The sequence below is a fragment of the Manihot esculenta genome, chromosome 15, assembly GCF_001659605.2.
Source record: "Manihot esculenta cultivar AM560-2 chromosome 15, M.esculenta_v8, whole genome shotgun sequence".
Lineage (NCBI taxonomy): Eukaryota > Viridiplantae > Streptophyta > Magnoliopsida > Malpighiales > Euphorbiaceae > Manihot > Manihot esculenta.
The window spans coordinates 1,970,578-1,993,496 of record NC_035175.2 but is presented as its reverse complement, the minus strand read 5'-3'; the positions used below and the strand labels follow the sequence as shown (position 1 = coordinate 1,993,496).

At 34.9% G+C, this 22,919-nt stretch overlaps 4 protein-coding genes across 4 annotated transcripts; 3 read left to right on the top strand and 1 right to left on the bottom strand.

Moving 5' to 3' along the window:
• Window positions 1-1,536, top strand: LOC110601202 (protein FANTASTIC FOUR 3). The gene has a single exon (XM_021738256.2). It carries the CDS (start codon window positions 367-369, stop codon window positions 1,423-1,425), a length of 1,059 nt encoding a protein of 352 aa, XP_021593948.1. The 5' UTR covers window positions 1-366; the 3' UTR covers window positions 1,426-1,536.
• A 9,305-nt stretch (window positions 1,537-10,841) lies between these two features.
• Window positions 10,842-13,857, top strand: LOC110601719 (peroxisomal adenine nucleotide carrier 1). The gene is made up of 5 exons (XM_021738981.2): window positions 10,842-11,199; window positions 11,728-11,959; window positions 12,337-12,483; window positions 12,929-13,089; window positions 13,290-13,857. Exons 1-5 carry the CDS (start codon window positions 11,057-11,059, stop codon window positions 13,567-13,569), a joined length of 963 nt encoding a protein of 320 aa, XP_021594673.1. The 5' UTR covers window positions 10,842-11,056; the 3' UTR covers window positions 13,570-13,857.
• Window positions 13,858-14,964: 1,107 nt separating this feature from the next.
• Window positions 14,965-17,124, bottom strand: LOC110601720 (uncharacterized GPI-anchored protein At3g06035). The gene is made up of 2 exons (XM_021738982.2): window positions 16,886-17,124; window positions 14,965-15,789 (listed from the first exon to the last, which is right to left on the bottom strand). The coding sequence occupies exons 1-2, from the start codon at window positions 16,965-16,967 to the stop codon at window positions 15,290-15,292; spliced, it is 582 nt and encodes a 193-aa protein (XP_021594674.1). The 5' UTR covers window positions 16,968-17,124; the 3' UTR covers window positions 14,965-15,289.
• Window positions 17,125-17,518: 394 nt separating this feature from the next.
• LOC110600907 (glucose-1-phosphate adenylyltransferase large subunit 3, chloroplastic/amyloplastic) lies at window positions 17,519-21,047 on the top strand. The gene is made up of 15 exons (XM_021737825.2): window positions 17,519-17,936; window positions 18,164-18,277; window positions 18,366-18,539; window positions 18,627-18,719; window positions 18,802-18,885; window positions 18,970-19,025; window positions 19,132-19,225; window positions 19,303-19,415; window positions 19,487-19,559; window positions 19,651-19,731; window positions 19,871-19,957; window positions 20,056-20,160; window positions 20,392-20,498; window positions 20,637-20,697; window positions 20,823-21,047. The coding sequence occupies exons 1-15, from the start codon at window positions 17,712-17,714 to the stop codon at window positions 20,922-20,924; spliced, it is 1,569 nt and encodes a 522-aa protein (XP_021593517.1). The 5' UTR covers window positions 17,519-17,711; the 3' UTR covers window positions 20,925-21,047.
• Window positions 21,048-22,919: the final 1,872 nt, after the last annotated feature.

Genomic DNA, 22,919 nt, shown 5'->3' with positions numbered 1-22,919 from the left:
AATCTCCTTTAGCTCCCCCACATATTTTATTTCTTTATTCTCCTTTTCAGTGTGTGGCAGAGTAAGAATTGAATATTTCAAGTGGTGTAAAAAGCGTCCCCCCTCCTCTCCTCCACCTCTCTCCACACTGTACCTCCTGCCACTTTTTGGCGACTACAAATTCGCACCCAAATCCTCACTTCTCCTTCATGTTCAATCTCCTTCTCCTCCTATTTCTCTCCAAATCCTCTTCATTTTAATCTCAAAGCTTCACTCCTCTGTCTTTCTCTCTGTTTTTGCTCTGCCTCTCCACGCGCTCCTTTTTGGGACGGCTTTTCCTGCTGTTTTTTGCCTTTCAATTGTCATAGTTTGTTGTAACTTGTTACAATGGCAACTATAGTTTGCCAAGGTTTGCAGTCTTGTCTTGAGTCTCAGGTTTTCGAGTCAAGGACAATGAGGCTCAGATTATCTTCACCAAAACCCCACTTCTCTCAATCCCTTGAATTAGCCCTAAAACCTTGCTCCTTGGACTCCACCACTAAGGAACTCAGCGACAGACGCCATGATGAAGATAAGCATACGTCTTCAATCCCAACTCCTGATATGGGCGGGTGGAGCTTCCTCCAAGCTCTGTCCAACACCTCTCAGGGTCCCAAAGAATCAATGGAGAAAGAGAATACATATGTACATCCTGTAGTTAAGCGTTACCCCTCAACGCTTAGCGAGAAGAGCCTGGAATTATGTACTGAGAACTTAGGTAGCGAAACTGGGACTGACACTTTTGAGAGGGGCATTTTCGAACTGTCTTCATTCGAGTCGGAAGCAGGAAATTCTCCAACAAGGGGGCAACAGAAACCTCGTCAACTTTTTGGTGCTAGGAAAGCGAATTCTCGTAGTTTTCCGCCTCCCTTGACAACGATGAGTGGATCAGAATCCCTTCGAGTTAGGCCCCACAGAGAAGATGGGAGGTTGATAATCAAGGCCGTCAAGGCCCCATCAACACACTATAATTTCCAAGCTGAAAGAAGCCATGGCCGCCTTCGACTGTGTTTTGTCAAAGATTCTGCTTCTAATTTTGACTCTACAGACGTAGCCTCCGCAGAAGAAACTGAAGCAATAATTGAAGACGAGAATGACAAAGAAGAGTTTGAAAGTGACGTGAATAAAGAGGAAGGGAGAGACATTGAAGAAGAAGATGAAGAAGAGGAGGAGGAGCAAGAGGAAGAGGAAGATTTTGAACAGGAAGCAAGGGAAGAAAATACGGCCTCCACCGGAAAGGAAAAAGAAAATAGTGGGTACATTGAAAAAGAGGTGGAGGAAAATCATTTGAATGTTGGGGCTGAAATGGGGATGGAAGAATTTCAAAGACCAAGCAGATGCAAAGAAGGTGAACTAGAGAACAAAGGATTGTTAAATTGGGAACCTTTTTGGGTGGCTACATCCTAAAGTTTTATTTTGGATCTCTGCTATAATCAAATTTTACAATTTTTAGTTTGTCCCTTTCCCTTTTTGCTCTCTTTTCATTTTCTAATGAATTACTTCCTCCTTCTTCTTCTTCTTTTATTTTGCTTTCCTCTTTTGTGAGTAAAAAACATGTTTATGCTTGTGGGTAGGTAGTTATTATCGTTATGTGAAGATCCCTCTCTCTCTCCATAAACACAGAAAACAAGGTGACTCAAATGTGAGTTTGTGTCTATACATCAAACACTTGAAAATTATTAGAATTTAAAATAATAATAATAATAATAATAAAGTGCTGGAATGGAGGGTTCCAACAGTAATGAAATTTCAATAAAATATTCTTCATACTTCATCAAACACGATCTTAATACTTAAATATTAATTCATAAAATATAGTATAATTAATCCGTCCCATCAAATATTAATAAAATTGAATGAATAAAAGGAATGAGTTATCATCTTTACATTGTCTAGGCTTAAGGCTCAATATGTTTCTGACAAAAAAATAAAAAATATAAAAAGAAAACGTGCACCCTGCATTGTAGGTCCAAATGGCTAGAATTTAAGAAGAAAAAAAAAATAGAAAAAGGAAAAGTCTATAGATCATGTCCATTGTGGACCAACCTATTGCCAAATATTATAATTACTTTTTCCCAGAAATTATTTTCTTTGTTTGGAGATAGAGATGCTTCGTGGCCGTTAAAAAAGTTCTTGAATCTAAATTTCAGTAGAAGTTAATTTCTCATAATAAAATTAAGAATATGTATTATTTTGAACAATTTGTATATTCATAAGGAGATGTACAAAAATGGGGAGGCAGAATTATACATAAATGGCAGTGAGCATGTCTAAAACTCGAAACTAAAGCGTTATCCTTTTTTAGATAAATGAGAACTGAGCAGTACGACGAGTGATGGTACCCAGATGGAAAATTCGTACGGCGAGAGTCTGACAAAAAATCTCCACATAAACGAACGATGTCGTCCATTGTAAAAGGTCCCCTCCCCTCTCAACTTGAAAACCCAACACCGACGCACACTTCAGACACCAAAAAAAAAAAAAGTAATTAAAAGCACAAGTTGAGGTTTATTTTTTCTGTCTTTTTTTTTTGGGTGGGGGGTTCCTACGAATCACTGCCAAAACCACATGCAGTGTCTAGTAGCTATCTGGGCAAGGTATTACTCTCTCCAAGCTTCAGCCCTCCATCAATATCATGCTGTTATGCATCTGTCTGCAGAGATTATTATCCTCTTTTTCGCGTCCTCTTCATGATCAGATGTGGTTATCTAATTATGGCAATTACTGCAAAAAAATCTGGGTGATTATTCTTGCAGTATATAGGTTAACTTTTGTGCTGTATGGTTCTCTTTTTAACACGTATATATCTATAAATACGTCAATTCTTGCCACTTGCTTTCAAATTTTCAGCTCTTATAAGGACTCCTTCAGAATATCAAAATCGCATCAATAATTGATTTTTTTTTTTAATATTTCATAAAAACCCTTTTTTTTTTCTTTTTAGCATAATCTCCCTTATGAATATTTTAGCATAATGGTCCCTTACTTATAAAAAAGTGTATAGGTATGTCGAGTGTGTTTAACAATCTCTTGAAGATAGAAGCCAATCTTCTGCCGTACTTACTATATCCTTGTGATCATGCCAAATGTGAGGCACGTGTATAAATGAGTATTGTACAATGAAAGGAGCTCATAAAATAGATAAAGATGAAGAAGGAAATCTCACTATCCACAAAACTTAGTGGATGAAAAGGATATAGAATTAAAAATTGAAAAATAAGAAAACAAAACCCTTCTTCTAACCACAAAAGAAAAAGGAAAAAAAAAAATCAAAGATGTCAAGATAGCTGATGGCAATGGGAAAGTGGAAAGAAGCATAAATAAAAAGGTGATGATTTTAATTAAGGGGGGAGCTTAAAAATAATCCATTAATGGTTGCTTTTGGTGTAAGTATATCCACAGTGAATGCAAATGCAATATCCACGAAGCCATCAATTTGTTTGATATCATCCATAACCAAGTAAAAAGGAAGCTATAGCTGTGGCTGTGGCTGTGGGATTTTTAAGAAATTAGGTAAACTCTAAATATTTATGTAATGAGGACCATTAGCTAAAAGTGGCGTTTTCTTTTCGTTTTTTTTTTTTTTGGTGGGATTTCTTGGAAGTTAAGGACTCAAAAAGTTTTTGCTTTCTTTACTTCTTTTCTTTTTTGGGTGCTATGTTTGGATAACTACATTTGAAATTGATGATTTCTATTTAGTTTTAATATAAATTATTAATAAATAATCAATTTTAAATTATAATATTTTAAGAATGGATTTGAAATGACACTATTTCATAAATCATTTAAAATCCACATTCAAATAAAATGTTTTCTATGTTTTCGAATCTAATAATGTATTGATTTTTCTAATCAATTGAAAAAGACATATTTTATCAAATTCAAATCTTATATTTCAAATTCTATCATCTTTATTTTGTAGTTTTAGACTTCCTTTTCAAGAGTTGACGGATGGTTAAGTTGGCTGTCAAAAATGGAATTATGGGAAATTGGGAGGGGGAAATAGCAATTCTTTTATTTTATGTGGCAAACTACGTACATGGTAGGGTTTAAATTCTTTTAGCCGTGTATTTCATTGGATCACACATTAGGTTTTAGTCTTAGAAATATGTCCAACATACAATATATGTAGAGAACCACATCGATTTGCTCAATTCTGTGGTTTTAATTACATATTTCGAAATCATGATAAAAATCTCTATGATGAAAATCAATTTGCTTCATCTTAATTAATTAATTATGTTTCAAATGAGTGGTTAGAAAAGGGTAATATCCTATTAAAAAAATTAAACTTTCTTTTGATTTTTTTTTTTAAAGAAAAAAGAGAGAAACATAATATAGTAAATAAAGCACAATGCAATTTAATCAATTTTACACAAAAAATATGCAATAATTAAGTTGAATTTGGAGGGGAAAGAACAAATTAAAAAAAAAGGAAAAAGAAATGAAAAAGAAAAAAAAGGGATTATGCATTTTTGTGGGTCAAATTAAGCATGGGGTCACCAACAAAAAGGATCCCAAAGCTTAGTCATGAGAAGCTACACATCAACTACCTTAGCCCCACAATTGCAATCCACCCAACCTTTTCCACACACATTTTCTATATATATATACATACGTGAAAAATATGATTATTGAGTTTATTAACTTCAAAAATTATTTAATAAATCTCATTAATTTTTTATTTTAATAAATATTTTAAAATTTTTATTTATTTATTTATCAACTCGGATTGATTCGACCAGTGAACCGGCACATGGAGGGGGAGCATTTCAAAAGCCTATAGTCTTACTCATTCTTACCTGGCTGTCCTGAGGGGCAAAACAGGAATATCCACGTATCCATTTGTTTTGGATATGGATATGGATATGGATAATACGGGAGTTCCGGTTAGGGCCCACCTACTCCTCTATCGCACAGAAGACGTACTCCCAATTATTTGAACTTGTCTTTGCATTTAAATTCCTAACTTTTAATAATTCTCCTCCACATCAAGTTTAATTTGCTCTTTAAATTCAGGGTAAGAAGTTCAATTTCTCTCAAATCTATTTAACACATCCAAACATAGTATTATTCTTAATTATTAAATATTAAATAATTCTTTTTTATCCTTACAATTTTACTTAATTTATAAATCTATCTTTCTTCAATACATTTTTTTTAATTAATTTCACCTGTAATTACTAAAAAAAAACATCTGGCCATCAAATAATTAAAGGTTATACGTACAATTTTAAGAAATATATTTTAAAAAAATAAAAAGAGTCATTGTCCAATGATCAAGTAATTATTTCATAGTTATAAAGTAAAGAGTTTAAATCTTTATAATTCAAAATACTTTTAATAATTTTTTTTTAAAGTACCAAACATAATTTAAAAAATAAAGTAGAAAAAGCATATCCAAAAGGGAGCTTCGATGGCATCATCACAACATGTAAATAGATATATGTTGTGACCCCCACCCCTCCATGAACAACATAACGTGTACACTCACATTTCACATATATTTATATGAAAATAGATTCACATGCGACTAATTATTTTGATAATTTAAAATAAAATTAAAAAAATTTAGTGAATTTAGTAAGAAAAATTATTTTATTTTTATATTTTCTAAATTTATAATGGACTGATCTATTTAAAAATTAATAATTAATAATGGAACTGAAATATTAATAAATACTAATTAAATTCGAATTTGGGCCGTACCACAATTTTTATAGGTACCCTACCTATTTAGGTCCTTAGTGATTAATATTCCTGTGGTTGCAAAATCATTTCATCGCATTCCTCTCTTCCAGTTATTATTATGGGGGTGAAAATGGTCCATATCATCCACCTCATGCCCTGTTGTCTCTTTGCTTTCAATGCAAATCCTTCCCACAAAATTGCTTTTGGTTTTGGTGAGACTAATAAAAGAAAAAGTGATGTTTTGATTAGTAATCTGGGAATAAGGCCATTTGTACTTGGCTTACGAATGCGTTACTAAGAAGTTTACCAGACGAAGTAAACATTAAGATAAGGACTATATGTGAGCCATCCAAACATGCCATAAAGTTTGTTTTCAACTACGTCCACTATGTGCTTATCCACTTCATTCTTGTTTCAGACATGATACTTCAAAGTTCAAACCACCCTAACTAGCTTTCGCCTGCTGTCTTCTTTCTCTCTATGTTTCCCTTTAATTATTATAATCAATTATTTCAGAATAAAAATGTATAATACTCTGGAATGGGTTTCCAATTTAATTTCTTTTGTGAAATTATTATCATAATTGGCAACTGCACCATGTTTTAATACTTGCTAGTCAAATTGATTGGGCTAATGCATACCTTGCTTACTTGAGAATATTCAACGGAATCATGAAATATTCAAATAAAGGAGAAAAAGGATGATCATTTATTGGTGGGTAGCTTGACCCTCCCCAATTACAGATCATAAAGTTTTTATAGATTTATTTGTAATTTCATTCACAGGTCTCTTGGATTTTATGTTTGATGAGATGAATATAAGAATCTATTATAAATTTAAAATGTTCAATCATAATTTCGTTGATGATTTTCATCCAAAAGGGATACTTTTGATTAAAAAGCCATGATAAAAGCAGCAATAAGCAGAGCAAATTTAGGCATGTGTCCCCCTCCAGCAGGTAGCATATAAACAATGAAAAGAAGAAGATGTTTGTTGCCTTTAATAAAAATATTTTCTTTTTTTATGTTTTTGGTAAGTTGATTTTTGTCTGATATTTTGTTCCAAGTTAATCATCATATCGATCTACCAGAATCCAGGTCTTTCACGTTAAGGGATTCTCTTTTTATAACACAGGAAAGAGAAAAAGACATATCTTTTCATTTTCAACCACTTTGATTGTCTCTTCTCTTCTCAATCAAATACAAAAATACTTTCCCCATGCAATATTGTTCAACAAAATAATAATAAAAAAAGGCCTAATCAACTTTTACTTCTTTTCTTGACCTAACCCATCAACTTTCATAAAAACTGGTACATCGGCTCCAGCTCCAGCTCCTAGATATGATTCCGGATCGTGGATCATCATGGGAACAATTCAAGACAGGTTTTATCCTGTTCATGCACTAGGAAACATGAGCAGAATTCAAAGACGGGCGCCCATTGGTCCCTTAATGATATTGCCTCTTTGTTCACCACTCACTCACCACCAAGCTTCTTTCTTTGACTTGTGAGATTCTATCTGAAAAGCCCATTTTGGCAGCCCATTTTATAACATGTTTTAAACCAATAATTAATGCACATTTTAATTGATAATCTAATTTGGAGATACTAAACTCAGATGCGATTGGTAATTTCAACTTAAACAAGTATGATTCGTTGGACCTAATCATTAAAATAAATTTCATGTAGGATGAAGGAACAATAAGTCAAAGAAAATCTATGTGGTTGGAATTGAAACTTGAACCACCACCTCGAGGTTACAGTTCTCAACATGTGATAATGATTCCACCAATCTCGGGTTACTTTGTTCGAGTCCAAAATTCCTCTTGTCGGACGGCTTTCAATGGTTCTGATCTGAACATTACCATGGCAAATTTTCTTAATCAAATTTAACACAAGGCAAACGGCAAACACACAGTGGCCCAGTTGTAGACAGGCATCATAGATTAGCTCATGGCCCATGGGCGTAGCTTAGAAGTAACGTACCCACGATGGCTTGGAAGGAAATGACGATGACCTTATGGCCCAATCAATTGCCACGTGTCATTTACGATATTTACCCATGCCTAACTCTATGAATCTGGGCAAGAAGTTTTCCTTGTTAAAGTCCTAAATATAGTGTAGAATAATGATTTGTTATGTGATTCCATATAAGCCAATGTGGAGGAAGTATCTGTTATTGGTAAACAATATTTCGTCGTTTTTAATCATTTGATGTGATCTCAATTCAAATAATTACACTATTCATAGGGTTGAAATTGATGTTGGTGATTAACGATAATTACATGATGAGTGATATGCACGCAAAACATTATGAGAACATGAAAAATATTTTAATAATTTATAGATTATTGATTATTCTAATCTTAACTTTAAAGGGAGGAAAAATATAATCCACTTTCATTTTATAGTCAATTTTCACTATCTTTGTAGAGAGATATTTTTTTTTTTTTTTTAATTTAGTTTTCTGAGAGAGAAGGTCCTTTCTCTCTTCCTCTACTACATAATAATTTTTTTTTTCAAAAAAAAAAATTTAGTTTTATGAGAGAATGTATCTTTCTCTTCCTCTACTACATAACTTCGAGCCCCTCGTTATGATGAGGAGCCCTAATCCGAAACATAGAAGTATCCAAATACTCTAGAGAAAAGAAGGTCGCAAGAAAAGTTGGGGTGATACTAGACTCTAAATTCAGTGCATTAGGAAGTTTGGACCTTTCTTGACAGAACAGAGTACATACCCTGAAAATAATTTCGCAGAAAAATGTGAAGAAACAAGGTGCGTAAAGAGCAAGTGGAGAAGAAGAGTTCTGCAAAAATTTAGTTGAATTTTGAAAACAGTAAAGTAAGGAATAGACGTTTTGATGGGAACCGTCCTTGAGTCGCGTGGTCATAAAGAGTTCTATAAATTTATCCCTTCATCATTCATGCAATAACTGCTGAGAAGTTAAAGGGGCAATTGATGATCGCTGGACTTCATGAGGCTGGGCCTCATAAGCAGTACTGGCCTAAAACCCATGAAGCCTCCCTGACAGACTGGTCCAACACCCTCGGCTATGATTCATGTCCACAGAGTAGACCAAATCACTCACAACTCAAGTCTACCCACTGCAGGCTCAGCCCGGTGACGTGGCGTGGAGAAAGATAATAAGCCCAGTCATTTCACAATCCTGCCTCCAAACGCGCCGGGGGAATTAAATGATCGCGTGGCATAAAAAGAATATCTGACGCTTTTGTGCGTACGGACCTACAGGACAGAGGCAAGTGGCACCGTAGCAAAGAGACCATTAGGAATCACTAGCGGACAAATGGAAATGAATAAAATGAGAGGAATATATCTCCACCCAAGCTTATACCACTATTGTAAACCCTATTCTCTGAATTTCAGAACATCAACATACATAAAGAATTGTATGAGAAAATAAAACGAGAAGTTAAGTCAGGTAGAATTTGATTGCATCCAAATTGATATTAAAATAGAATTATAATTTGAAAAAATTATAATTTGATTTAATTAATTAAGTAGGGAGTTAATTAAAATTGCCTAAAATTTATATAACTTATTTATTAAAATTATGGATTATAATTATAATTTATTTATTTAATTAAATAAATAAATATTATTATATTAAAATCTAAGATTTAAGTATAAAAATATATGTTATGAGAATCTGTGTTTACGTTTGTGAGAAACCCTTGTGAGTAGGGGTGAGCATTCGGTCGGTTCGGTTCAAAACCGAACCGAACCGAATAAACCGAAAACCGAAATTTTAGATTTTATGAAAACCGAACCGAACCGATTTTGGTCAGAAACCGAATCGAACCGAACCGGTCTGATTCGGTTCGATTCGGTTCGGTTTAATCGGTTTCGATTTTTAATATTTTTTTAATTTTTTACACTTTATTTTTAGTATTTTAAAATTTAATTAAAATATTTTAATTTTAATATAATTTAATTTCTCTATATTATTGAAAAAACATATTATTATTCCTAATCGGTTCGGTTCGGTTTTTTCGGTTTTTTTCTGATCAAAACCGAACCGAACCGAAATAACCAAAATTTCTGAAATTTAAAACCGAACTGAACCGAAATGTATAAAAAACCGAACTAAAATTTTAAATCGGTTCGATTCGGTCGGTTTTTTCGGTTCGAACCGGATTCTGCTCACCCCTACTTGTGAGAACTTTCATAACTTGTAGAAAAGATAGAAAATTAGCGCTAAAAAACCTTTTTTATTCTCGATCTCTTAAAACTGTTATAAGGTTTTTTGATTCCTATTATGTATGAATATCATTAAAGACTAGACACTCAAACTGTTTGTAATTTGCGATAATCCAATCAAAACGAATGCCTTTGTAGTGAAAAAAAAAAATATTTATTTATTTTTTAAATATTATTATTTTTTATTTAAACGTAACTTATATAGATAATTTCTTTTTTTTTGCTACCTTTAATATCCAACACATCAAAGACAGACGTGGGCTCATGGCCTATGTAACAATAATTTTCTTTGGCGTTATTGTTCTGCCACTTTTATTACTGTTGCTGTTGATTTTGCAGTGAGAAAAAGAAAACAATAAAGCAGAAAAAAAAATTATGCTCTGTATAAGAAAATTATTGGATAATAAATCCATATCAATATTATTTTGATATGTCAATACTTATATTCATACATAATATTACGAAATTTACTTAATTTTATTTTTTAAAAATTAAGATGTGTCAAATTTTTTTAATAAAGTTGAAGGAAGAGTTTATATATTTAACCTTTATATATTTTAGCATGATTAAGTTTTAATTTAATATTGCTACAAATTATTCCTTTATTTTTTTATACATCGAAGGAAACCTTTTGTAGTCTTATTTTCAAATGAAAACCGTAGGAATCAAGCGGTAAACTTCACTTAATTATTCAGATTTAACTACAATTAGAAAATATAATTAAAGAATTTTTACAATTATTTCAATACTTACATAATTAAAACATATTAAATCTACTTTTAACTAATTATCTAGTTAAAATAGAAAAGTATAATAATGAAAATTGCGGTTGCAAAAATTGGAAATTAGGAAAAAGAACAAACGCCGTTAAGTAACCGTTAATCCACAGCGTTTTCAGAAGTCTAAGGGGAGAGAGAAGGCCATTCACGTTTCCGGTTCCCGAAAAGATACACCACTTTGCTTGCCGAAACAAAACTCAAATTTTCTATCTACGTCACGCTCAGTTGCTCCATCTCCATGCTTGTCCCTGCTCGTAGCTCACCTCCGTAGTTACTAACACCACCATTCCAAATTCCTCTTCCTCTGTGTTTTAGTTTCATCCTGTTCCAAAGCATACGCATACAGAACATGGCCTTTGATCTGGAGTCCTTGTCAGAGGCAACATCGGGAGCCATTGGTGCTCTGGTTAGCACCACCATCCTTTACCCTCTTGATACCTGTAAGACTAAGTATCAAGCTGAACTTAGAGCTCGTCACCGACAAAAGTACAAGTACGATATTTTGTTGGGTCCCACTTGTGACTTCATTCCTTTTTCTTCATCACTCTTCTGTTGTAGCTTCTGTGGATTTCTTCACTGTTGATTTCAATGTTTTCTGTTAATCATTCGTTATGTATTAATCAGCTGTGTTATATTGACTGATGACTAATTTCCATTCGACAATGCTTTAATTGCTATTTCCCCCGTATCTTATTAGAAAATTTAACAGGGCTGTATCCTTTTTATGGTCATGGAAGAAGAAATTGAGATGTTATGATGTGGAATTTTTTTTCTTTGCATGTTTCTTTGCCTTTCGTGATTAATCCATTTTGTTTAGAGAGGTCCTGTTTAGGAAACTGCTGATTAGAAGGATAATTGTAATTCTTTCAATCCGCATTCACAAAATGCATAGAAGTACAAGATTGCAATTTATTTAACATTTTGCCATGGCCTCTGGATCATAAACCATTGAATTTATGAGCTTTGAGTGAAGCTACATTTGGGAAGATCACCGATAACAAATGATCCTGGCTTGTGCAGGAATATTTCTGATGTTTTTTGGGAGGCAATTTCTTCGGGTCAGATTATTTCATTGTACCAGGGCCTTGGAACAAAGAACTTACAATCTTTCATTTCACAATTTGTGTATTTCTACGGGTACAGCTTCTTTAAGCGGCTGTACTTGGAGAAAAGTGGGAACAAAAGGATTGGAACAAAGGCTAACTTGTTAGTTGCTGCATCTGCTGCAGCTTGCACTGTCATAGTGACACAAGTGAGTCATACTTTGAACTCTTCTCTTTTGCGCTAAGGTTGAATTCACTGTTACACTGTTCTTCTATTTGGTTTCTTATGTGTGGCATGATGTTTGAATTTGTTGGTTGAGAAGCAAAAGGAAGAGTGATTTGTGTTTAGAGGATACTTATGACTAGACAAAAAAAAAGGTGCATGCAGCCACATCAACTTATATTAACTGTGGTTAGGCTTGGGGTTAGTGAGTGTACAGTTCCTTCTTTAGACTGCTCTAAATAATATTGTATTCTACCTCGATCATGCCATGGTATATTGATATTTTCTTGTTCCTGTTGCGGCTTTTGGTAACTGTTTGAATTCTGATAGGAGGCAAATCTTATATCTGTTTTTGTTGTACAGCCCTTGGATACAGCATCATCAAGGATGCAAACGAGTGCATTTGGAAAATCTAAGGGACTTTGGAAAACCCTTTCTGAGGGCACATGGAGTGAGGCATTTGATGGTCTTGGCATATCTCTCCTTCTGACATCGAACCCATCTATCCAGGTATCTATCCTATTCTTTTGAGTATTAGGTTGACTGGGTGGTCCATATCTAGAGAGTGATTCGGGTTGCTATCTCATCATAGATCGTGGAAGATAGTTATGTGTGTTCTGATTTAGTGCAAATGGTTTTTGCAATATGGCACATGCAGCTTGTGAGAGGGAAATGATGTCAGTTTTAGACCCAACTTATGGAGTGGGAGAGTGCAAATCCGAGGAACAAGCGTGGGATGAGATTCTGGTTTTGGGATCGCCCTTTTATCTTTTGGATGAGGGGAATGTGAAACGTCTATTTTTGTGGGATTTGATTGCTTTTCACTTCGATCAAACTTCAGAAAGACTATTAGCTGCACATGATTTTGTATTCTAAATTTGTGGGTGATCCCTAGTGAGGGTGACTAGTTTTAATATTTATCAGTTAAGCTGAAACAAGAACTATTGTTTTGCAGTACACAGTGTTTGATCAGTTGAAACAAAGATTGTTGAAGCAACAGCTCAGCAAAAGATCCATTACAGATTCATCCCCAGAAGCTCTTTCTGCTCTTTCTGCTTTTGTTTTGGGTGCAGTTTCAAAATGTGTGGCAACATGCATCACATATCCAGCTATAAGGTAATTGGTAAATTCAATACTTTTACAATTTCTTGACATTCTGTTTAATATCTTCTCCTATTCTTTCACAGATCTTTGATCAATAAATTCATCTCTTAATATTTTATAAAAATGGATGTGAAAATAATTGATATGGAACCCCTTTGGTTAAAGGTATTTTCTCAACCCTTTTAACCCATTTAGATTTGAACTCCAAGCAGATGTAAAGTGATGCTCCAGGCTGCAGATTCAGAAGAAAACGGGAATGGGGAAGCTAAACCTAAAAGCAAGAAGACAATTTCAGGTGCAATATATGCCATTTGGAGAAAGGAAGGCTTGTTGGGGTTCTTCAAAGGATTACCAGCCCAGAATTTGAAGACTGTGCTAAGTTCAGCTTTGCTTTTGATGATAAAAGAGAAGATAGCAAAGACTACATGGGTCCTAATACTTGCACTTAGAAGGTATCTGTTCATCACACCCGCTAGAATAAGGAGTGTGTAATTGCAGTGAGAACCAAATACATGATATCCTCGTAAATAAAGAGGCTTCACTAAACATGTCCATCTTTAAAGGAATATTCTTGCAAACGCCATAAAAATGCAGCAGATACTTGGCGACGCCAGTTTTATTTCCCAGGGAAAAAAAAAGTCAATTTGTAGCAAATAAGGATCCTTTACAATTCTTATGATCCTTCTCGATTTGTAATTTGTGTACTGATCTAGAAGTGAAGATGGCAAATTGATTCTTCTGTATGCAAATAATTAAATAAAGTAATGCCAGTATTCACTCTATATGTGATGGAAATATACAGTGATGGAGAACAAGGATTGACCTGTTGCCTTTGACAAGGTACAAGGAGAATCCTGGGATGATATAAGAGACTAGGTAGTGTTGGCTGAGAAGTTTCCACTAGGCTGCAAAAGTGCATACTAGGCATAGATGCATCAAATTGTGGGGGTGTTATTTTGTGAGAAAATGGTGAACAAATTGGTTTGGCAATGTAAAAAGAAATATACTAAGCTTTTATAAATCGTTGTGTAGACGAGAGAAAGCAAGATTACCGGAAAAAGAGTGCAAATATAGTATGTGAAATCATTCAAATGCCACTGATTCTGAAGAGACTACTAGTATCATAAGCCCTCCACATTAGAGGATTTCGGTCAATCTCGAAACCTGCTTCGCCGCAGAAACGCTAGAAGCTCCAAGTTTTTATACCTAGGGAAGTATAAACTTTACATTTCAACTTTTCAATTGCCATAAACTTGCACTGAAAATAAAATTACCTCCAAGTTTGCTTATGAGAAAGTTGCAAAGTATGATCCCCTCAGGGGCCCTATGACTCTATTCATTTGATGTTCTTCAATTTTATCTGTATCTATCCATCTCTGAACATGATCTGATATAGATTTCTTTTTCTTGAACTTTTGATCTCTGGCAAAAACAACCCTCAGAGGTTCAAATTGCGGTGCTCCTGTTATCTGCTGTGGTTTAACAGGGGATGACGTGTGATGCATATTTTGAAATCATCGTTACAGAGCGTTTGAATTGAGAGATGCACCGGCATCTTCAATTTGATATTTGTATGATTTTATCAAACCTGAAACTATTTTTTCACACTCATAGAATGAAGTGTCACTTGTCGAGCTACAGACCTCTCATCGAGAAGTAAATCATTAATGTAAAACCATATACCGAATCTTTGAAGCGCTCTTTCATTACGTTCTTTCAAATATTATTTTTTGTGATCTATCTGCATTGGCTGATCCGGACACAATAAAAAATTGGCAATTCCTCTGCACAATTTCAGAGTGAACAAAGTACGTATGAGCAACTAAAGCATTCAATGGCTATATTATGTACATAAACAAACAATCACATTAGACAACAGTGTAGTAGTGGATGAAACGGATCATTTCATTCATCTTTCTGGGTTATTGTCAGAAGAACAAGCATGTCCTTACGAAGTCAATAACATTAATGAAGAAACAAAGATGAAGAAATACGTGTCTCAGCTATCCATTCTGAAATGTCATTATAAATGGCAACACTAAACATCAAGTTGTGAAAAAGTAAAACACTTTCCAAAAGAAGCAGACGTAATGCATAATTTTTCCCCCTTCTCACCCAATGATCTGCAGGACGTGAGTAGCAGCCAGGCACCCGTAGTTCCTTTCAGAATTAAAAGGTAGCCAGGTGAATCAATGCTAACCATTCTCTTACTTTACAACAAGAAGAGAGAAGCCATCAGCAAAAACAGTAAGTGAGATATATGACCAATCTTGGTTGTCAGGCTGGCTGCATTGTAAGTCTCAAAGCTTCCTTCAGATGTATTAGTAGTCAGAACCACAACAATCCAGTTTCCATCAGAACCGATTCCCGCTCCAGTATACTTAGTGTCGTTGAGATTTCCTGAGTATAGGGTCTGTGTAAAGTTCGTGAGTACAAGACTGGGATCCAAGTTGGGAACACAAGCAGGCATTACAGATCCATCCTTTGTGTTGGAGATATTCAAATGACATTTAGCCAAAAGACTTTCATATTTGGGGATCTGAGGTTCAGTGCCTGGCACTGTATTGGAGCCCGTGCTGTTTGTACAAGGCTGACTCTTAAATTGATCAGCTACTTCCTCAGCAAAGCATTCTGCATTATCATTCTTCATAAGGGTATTCAAATTCAATGACTGCCTGTAGCTGTTAATGCCTGAAAGAAGTGTATCCTCCTCTACAGATAAATCACACAGATGAGAAGGTTAGTGTTCAGACATCAACTAGAGAGGGAAGATTGAGAGGTAAATGCATAAATTACAAATAAGCAATGTGGGTTTTGCTACTATAAAGCTTTAAAACATATTTATTTGTCTTATTAAATTTCAGCTGCAGAAGATGATAGCGAAATCAATATTTACAAATTACAGGGCAAAAACAGCCACAGAAACACCATAAGCTCAAGCTAGAAGTAAATCCCATTTCTTTTGCATTCTGAACATGCAGAAAAGCTATCTTATCCTCTCAGAAGATTAGGGAACTCAAAAAGAATTCTTGATAAGAAAATGAACATAAAACTCTAGTTCTAGATTCCAAAAATAGCAATCCATCTTATGCACAGTTCGAATACAAAATCTACCACAAATTTTACATGCAGAAGGAGTACGCACTATTATTCCCTTGGAATTTCATTTAAAGTCTCTGACTTGACCCATCTTGAAACTTGCTAGCAACAATTGGGATTTCCAGGTTCTAATTCAGGTTTCTAAGCTGCAGCCAAGGGTTAGTGGAAGCCCCGAAGGAAAAGGTAAAAAATCATAAAAAAACATAATGATCTATGGGTAATGGGATTATCACAAGATTTAGGGTGGATTGATAAGGGCCACTGCTTGGTGAGAGGACAAAAAGAACAGGCTGTAACTTGTAATATGAATGTGAAAAAGTAATCCAACAGAGAAGCAAGGGGGAAACAGAGAGAGAAAGGAGCAAACATAAGTATTAAACCGTGCATTAGTTACTCTGCCAAACTACCTACTTCCAATGTCCTTAGATCTCTGTTTCAGTAGGCACATAGATACGCATAACCAATCATACAACTCAATTAAACGGATCAAACACACCTATTTTCAGCAAACATAGACAAGAACCAGCCAAACGACTCACACTCAAGTCAACCATCAGTACCCAGATCTCAACTTTCATCGAACTTGGGCTTAAAGATTATGCCAAAAAACAATAAGCAGACACTAAGGAAATAAAAAGAAAAGAAAGAAAGAAAGAAGGTTCTTGATAGTTACATAATAATAAGAGAGGGAGAATTTTAAAATGCATACCGTCACAAATGACTGGATGACTGATAAAAAGAATGGAGCAGAGCAAGAATGGGAGAAGAAGACGGAGTCTTGAGAATGCCATTGTTGTTATGGTTGTTTTGCTGTTTCTGCAGAATCCAGAAGCCAGACAGAGTCGGCGATGGGTCTTAAAGAGAGCACTCGTAGTTTGGAAGATTGTCCCCTTCTTTGGTTTAATATCAGGTATTGGCGTGCATCTTCCTCCACTTCTGTATTCACAAGTATCGGCCAACCGAGTTAGAACGACCGCGTTTAAGAAAAGTCAATGCCACGACTTCTCAAGTCTTTCTGCCCCGTTTTCCACTTTTCGGACAGAATATGGCGTCGATTTCGTGGGCCTCGGCTTGTTTAGGCATGGCCTGCGTAGTGCGTACCCGATCCGTAAAGCCCATTGCACGTGCTACGAAAGTTTGTCCATCGAAATTAGAAATTCAAATATTTCTGCAACGTGAATGAATTTACTTTTTTTCTCAATGTATTAAAAAAATTTTATCAAGAAAAATGACAGTCGCAGACTCGCAGCAGCCAGCAAGAGCTACTAGTAGAACATTCCTAATCGTAATTAGTGGCAAAACAAGTGGACCTTTTAGGAATTACAACATTTGCCTACAAATAGAAAACACAAAAAAATTGGTGGATGCAATTGAATTTGGATAACGTGGCACCTACCCACTAATGGCATGAATTCCACGTAAGCAACTCTCCGTCCCAACAAAAATAAATTTGCGATCTTCTCCCTCACGAGTCAACATACAACCAAGATTTTTATTGTTTCACATTCCAATTTTCTCCTCCATTTTCCAAGCAAATGGCAGTATCAGCAGATTGTCGGTTCTCCCTCTCGGCTGCCGGCCAGCTACATGTGGCGGTTGGATTAGCAGGGAGGAACTCGAGACTTTTGCAATATGCTAATGGAGAGTTAATGGGAAACAAGATCAAGCTAAGCCGATTACATCATCAAAGAGCTGGCAGTAAGAGTATTAAGCAGCAGGTTTCCATGTCTCTTGCTACTAATATAGCTGGCGAATCCAAGGTTAGAAAATCATATTTCTTTATCAAAATGTATCAGTTAATTAATGAATGAGCCATCACGAATTTTCTCTCCTCCTCTTTATTTTCTAAAAATCCTTACTAATAATACCTTTGATTGAATGCTTTGGTTGCACCACGAGATCAGAAAAATAACTGACCAGAACAAGAAGATGGCTTAGCATAGAGGATATGTTTTGATTTTAACTACACCTTTTATGAATTATATAGTTGAGGGACCTAGAAATGGAAAACAGGGACCCAAGGACGGTTGCGGCAGTTATATTGGGAGGAGGCGCAGGTACTCGTCTTTTCCCTCTCACCAAGCGCCGAGCCAAACCTGCTGTAAGTTGTCTTGTTCCCCTCCTCCATCTGATTATGGTTCATAGTATAAGTTAGAAATTGAAAAGGTGCTAAAAAACACTAATTGTAGGTGCCAATTGGAGGTGCATACAGGCTGATAGACGTGCCAATGAGCAACTGCATCAACAGTGGAATTAACAAAGTCTACATTCTCACTCAATTTAACTCACAATCACTCAACCGGCATCTCGCTCGTGCTTATAACTTCGGCAATGGTGTCAATTTTGGAGACGGCTATGTAGAGGTAATTCAGCTTTTTAAAGTTTTTGAACTTAACACTAGCTATTAGACAGGAGAGATATGTAATGGTGAGGTTGATCATCTGGATTAGGTTCTGGCAGCCACTCAAACTCCTGGTGAGGAAGGCAAAAGTTGGTTCCAGGGTACTGCTGATGCTGTTAGACAGTTCCATTGGCTTTTCGAGGTATCATCAGATTGGATTTTTCTTTTTTTCTCACCTTGAGGCAGTTAGATAAAAAAATTTCACAATGTAGTTGGTGTCATAGGATGCAAGAAGCAAAACGATTGAGGATGTGCTGATATTATCTGGAGATCACCTATATCGAATGGACTATATGGAATTTGTACAGGTAACTATTTCATTAGTACGCCTCATTTGAAACATTGTTCAATTCACCAAGCATCAGACATTAAGATTCAACTCTCATTGGCAGAATCATAGGCAGAGTGGTGCAGATATCACCATTTCTTGTTTGCCAATGGATGACAGGTACGCCAGGCTTCTTAAAGTTGAAACAGGCCCCTGAACTTGTATGAGATCCCTTGCCAATGTTTTTAGGATTAATATTTGAGATTTTCCCCTGTTGTCATTATAGTCGAGCCTCAGACTTTGGTCTGATGAAGATAGACAGCAAGGGGAGAGTCCTTTCTTTCAGTGAGAAACCTAAAGGGGATGACTTAAGGGCGATGGTAAATTTCTGTTGTTTAAACTTTGAACATAAGAAAATAAAGAGTTATTATGCTAGTGACTTGACTATATACTTTAGGCAGTTGACACAACAGTACTGGGGCTCTCAAAGGATGAGGCTCAAAAGAAGCCGTACATTGCTTCAATGGGAGTGTATGTCTTCAAGAAGGATATACTTCTTAACCTTTTAAGGTACTAATTACTTGAAGGTGAGCTATTATTTTAAAGGCTATTAGCTGGTACTTATTGTTGTTAATTTTCAGATGGCGTTTCCCAACTGCAAATGACTTTGGATCCGAGATAATCCCAGCCTCAGCAAAAGAATTTTATACTAAGGTTTGTTTTCTGTTTATATGGCTTTGATTTGGACTTGTTGTATGCCTGAGTTAATATTTGGCATAATGTTCTTAATGGAATTTCTGAGCAGGCTTATCTCTTCAATGATTATTGGGAAGACATAGGAACTATCAGATCCTTTTTTGAGGCTAACCTTGCCCTTACCAAGCACGTAAGTAGCATAATTTTGCTTATTTTTTTACTTCTCATCCAGCTTATCAAATGAGATGTTAAACTCATCCTAAAACCATTGCTTTATTGAGATTCCCTAAAATTACTCCGCTCTGTATCTCTGTCTTTGAGACTTTCAGCCACCAAGGTTTAGTTTCTATGATGCAGCAAAGCCAATGTACACGTCAAGAAGAAATCTGCCACCAACAAAGATTGATAATAGCAAGGTCTCTAAATGACCTCTTTTCTATCTGATTTTTGCTTCTGATTCCACATTTGTCTGTGTAATTGAATATGAACTCTCTTCATAATTACTATTGTGCAGCTCGTGGACTCAATCATATCTCATGGAAGTTTCTTAACCAACTGCCTCATAGAACATAGCGTCATCGGTATCAGATCACGAATAAACTCTAATGTCCACTTAAAGGTTTGTTTGAGTTAATTCCTCCAGTAAGAACCCCTGTAAGCTTGTCGTTGGAGAACTTTGTAAATTTAAATTATGAGAAACTACTTTCTAATGTCTGACATAGGCTCTTTGCTTGAAAATAAAATATCATTTCTTTACTTTCACAAGTTAACATCCATCTCCTTTTACTCTCTTGCACTTTCTCGTCGTACTGTAGAATTTAGGTACACTCTTATGACCAAACAAATGCAGGATACAGTGATGCTCGGTGCTGACTTCTACGAAACTGATGCTGAAGTGACAGCACTGCTAGCTGAAGGAAGAGTACCAGTTGGAATAGGAGAAAATACAAGAATCAGGTATGTAACCAGCTTGAACCTGAAAAAATGAAAAGCAGAATCCAATTCCTGGAATAGGATTACATTCATTTTATTTACGGAGACTTCAGCATGTGATTATTATTATTGCATTAAAGTGCGTTGTAATGCATTATATAGGGAATGCATCATTGACAAGAATGCTAGAATAGGGAAGAACGTTGTGATTGCTAACTCAGAGGTATGGTTCTGCGAGAAGTTACTTCTTATGTTTCAATAAATGCAAATTAAAGAGTTACAAAACAATTCACAAACTAGGTTAAACTTGTGTTGCTGATAGATCTACCTTATGCGTTCGATTTGCAGGGCGTACAAGAGGCTGATAGATCTTCACAAGGCTTTTACATTCGTTCTGGTGTTACCGTCATCTTAAAAAATTCAATCATTGAAGATGAATTTGTGATATAATTGATTTATTCTTCCTTTTTTGTTGGTCATGGTGGAAATCACGAAATTGAGTATGAGACTTCAACTCCATGAATAACAGCAGTTTTACGGAAAGAAAGCCCAAGAGCAATCAAGATTTGCTTATCGAGTGAACGTGCAAAATCATGCCCAACGATTAAAGAACTAGTGAAAAAAAAAAAAGAAATGAATCGCTAACAAGCAATGATGTGTATCTTTGAACTAAAGCTGCTCCATAATCCCTTGCGCCGACATTATGGGCTGGCCGCGCAACCTTCCTTTTTTTCCCGTTTCTTTTCGTTCTATTATTCTTGTTCTTCTCCTTGCTTTCCTGAGTGGTTGTGGGTTTTTTCTCCCTCCCTCCCACAGAGACCACACAATTTTAAAAGCCACTCTAGTACGCCTAAACTAAAGCTGCAAATTCCTTGGTTGAGTACTCAAAATTTGTAATATATTTTTTAGTAATGTTTTTCTCCTATAGCATCATTGAATATTTTCCATTCTGAATCCTTTATAACAATCGACAGATAATTAGAGATAGTAATGAAAAATTAAAAATATATTAGTAATTAAAAATGAAAGATCTTAGAATCATTTTTTTGGTAGCATCTAAAATAGGATAACAGTGAAGTAGCTGGTAAATTGAAATTTATATCTTGCTCCAGAAGAAGGATAGATATCTGAACCACCTCCATGTTTTCAGGGAATGGTGGTGGAGCAGTTCCAGCTTCTTTTTTTTTTATTTTTCAAATTTTTAAAAACTTTTCATACTGCAAAAATATTATAAAGCAAATTAATTTACTGTCTAAGCCTGTACTCGCACATAAAGCGACACACAATTCACACCTCATAAAATGAAGAAGTCTACTTTGGAAAAATGAAAGAACCATATAGCCCAGACTAGGAGATTCTAGCTGGATTCAGATGAAGTAAGATACAATCATACGTGACATTTGCTACATGTTCTTTCGTTCCATGTGTTGGACACTAATCATTTGAATGTCATGGCATGTAAACAATTAAAAAAAAAAAACCCAGAAAAACACTTTACAATAAGTTACGGAAAAAAAAAAAATTGAAACATAGACTTAAACAACAGTAAGTTTTAATAGCATCATTGTCTTCTTGTACTGCTGAAGTAGAAGAATTGAAAACGGCTGGCAAAGGCCTAAAATTGGGTGTACAAAATAAAGCGTGGTTCCTGAAGTTCAAGGAGGACAACATGTTTTTCCTCCCACAAGATTAAGGAGAACAATTGGTTCTTGAAATTTGGATATAAAGATGCACTTAAATTGCCTAATTAACACTATTTTTAAAAAGATGTTTTTAGAAATGTGATATAATTTTATAAAGTAGCCGATTTTTGTATATATATTTTTTAAACTAATAGATTACGAAAATGTCAAAACCTTACTTTTCATTATATTATCTTATTTAATAAAATTTTTATACACTCCATTTAAATATACATTAAATATATATGTATTGTGAAAATAATAAAGAATAAAAAATTAAGAAAAAAAAATCAATTCAACAAAATATATAGCTTTTGAATGCGATTTTAATTAAGATTTTGTCCCTATTCAAAATAAATTTTTATTATTTCCAATATCGATAATTTGAAACTGTGTCTTCGCTATTTTTAACAATCTCCACTTTTAAAGATTTTATTGAGATGTGAGCTCTGCGGCATCACTCTCTTTTATGAACATTTGCTATAATTATGTTATTTATTTAGCGTCTTTTTTTAAATTTTTTGAATTCTATAATTTGTATTGATTTGTAGATTTCTTTAGTTATAATGGCTTTTCTTCTTCTTGGTTAATAGATGCGTTGGTGGTGGTTTATGGTGGCAGTAAATGGTCGATGACGACAGCTAAATTATCATGGATTTAAGTATTATTCTCATCAGTTGGATTTGAATTTATGTTTTTAAATTGATTGATTTAATAATTTTTTTATACTGTTTAGCCTATTTAAAAAAAAAATTCAATAGAA

Coding starts and splice junctions, on each gene's coding strand:
- LOC110601202 (XM_021738256.2), top strand. CDS start 367: ATGGCAACTATAGTTTGCCAAGGTTTGCAGTCTTGTCTTGAGTCTCAG.
- LOC110601719 (XM_021738981.2), top strand. CDS start 11,057: ATGGCCTTTGATCTGGAGTCCTTGTCAGAGGCAACATCGGGAGCCATT. Junction 11,200..11,727: donor CGTCACCGACAAAAGTACAA/GTACGATATTTT, acceptor TGGCTTGTGCAG/GAATATTTCTGATGTTTTTT. Junction 13,090..13,289: donor ATCACATATCCAGCTATAAG/GTAATTGGTAAA, acceptor AACTCCAAGCAG/ATGTAAAGTGATGCTCCAGG.
- LOC110601720 (XM_021738982.2), bottom strand. CDS start 16,967: ATGGCATTCTCAAGACTCCGTCTTCTTCTCCCATTCTTGCTCTGCTCC. Junction 15,790..16,885: donor TCATCCAGTCATTTGTGACG/GTATGCATTTTA, acceptor ATTTATCTGTAG/AGGAGGATACACTTCTTTCA.
- LOC110600907 (XM_021737825.2), top strand. CDS start 17,712: ATGGCAGTATCAGCAGATTGTCGGTTCTCCCTCTCGGCTGCCGGCCAG. Junction 18,278..18,365: donor AGCGCCGAGCCAAACCTGCT/GTAAGTTGTCTT, acceptor CACTAATTGTAG/GTGCCAATTGGAGGTGCATA. Junction 19,958..20,055: donor CAAAGATTGATAATAGCAAG/GTCTCTAAATGA, acceptor ACTATTGTGCAG/CTCGTGGACTCAATCATATC.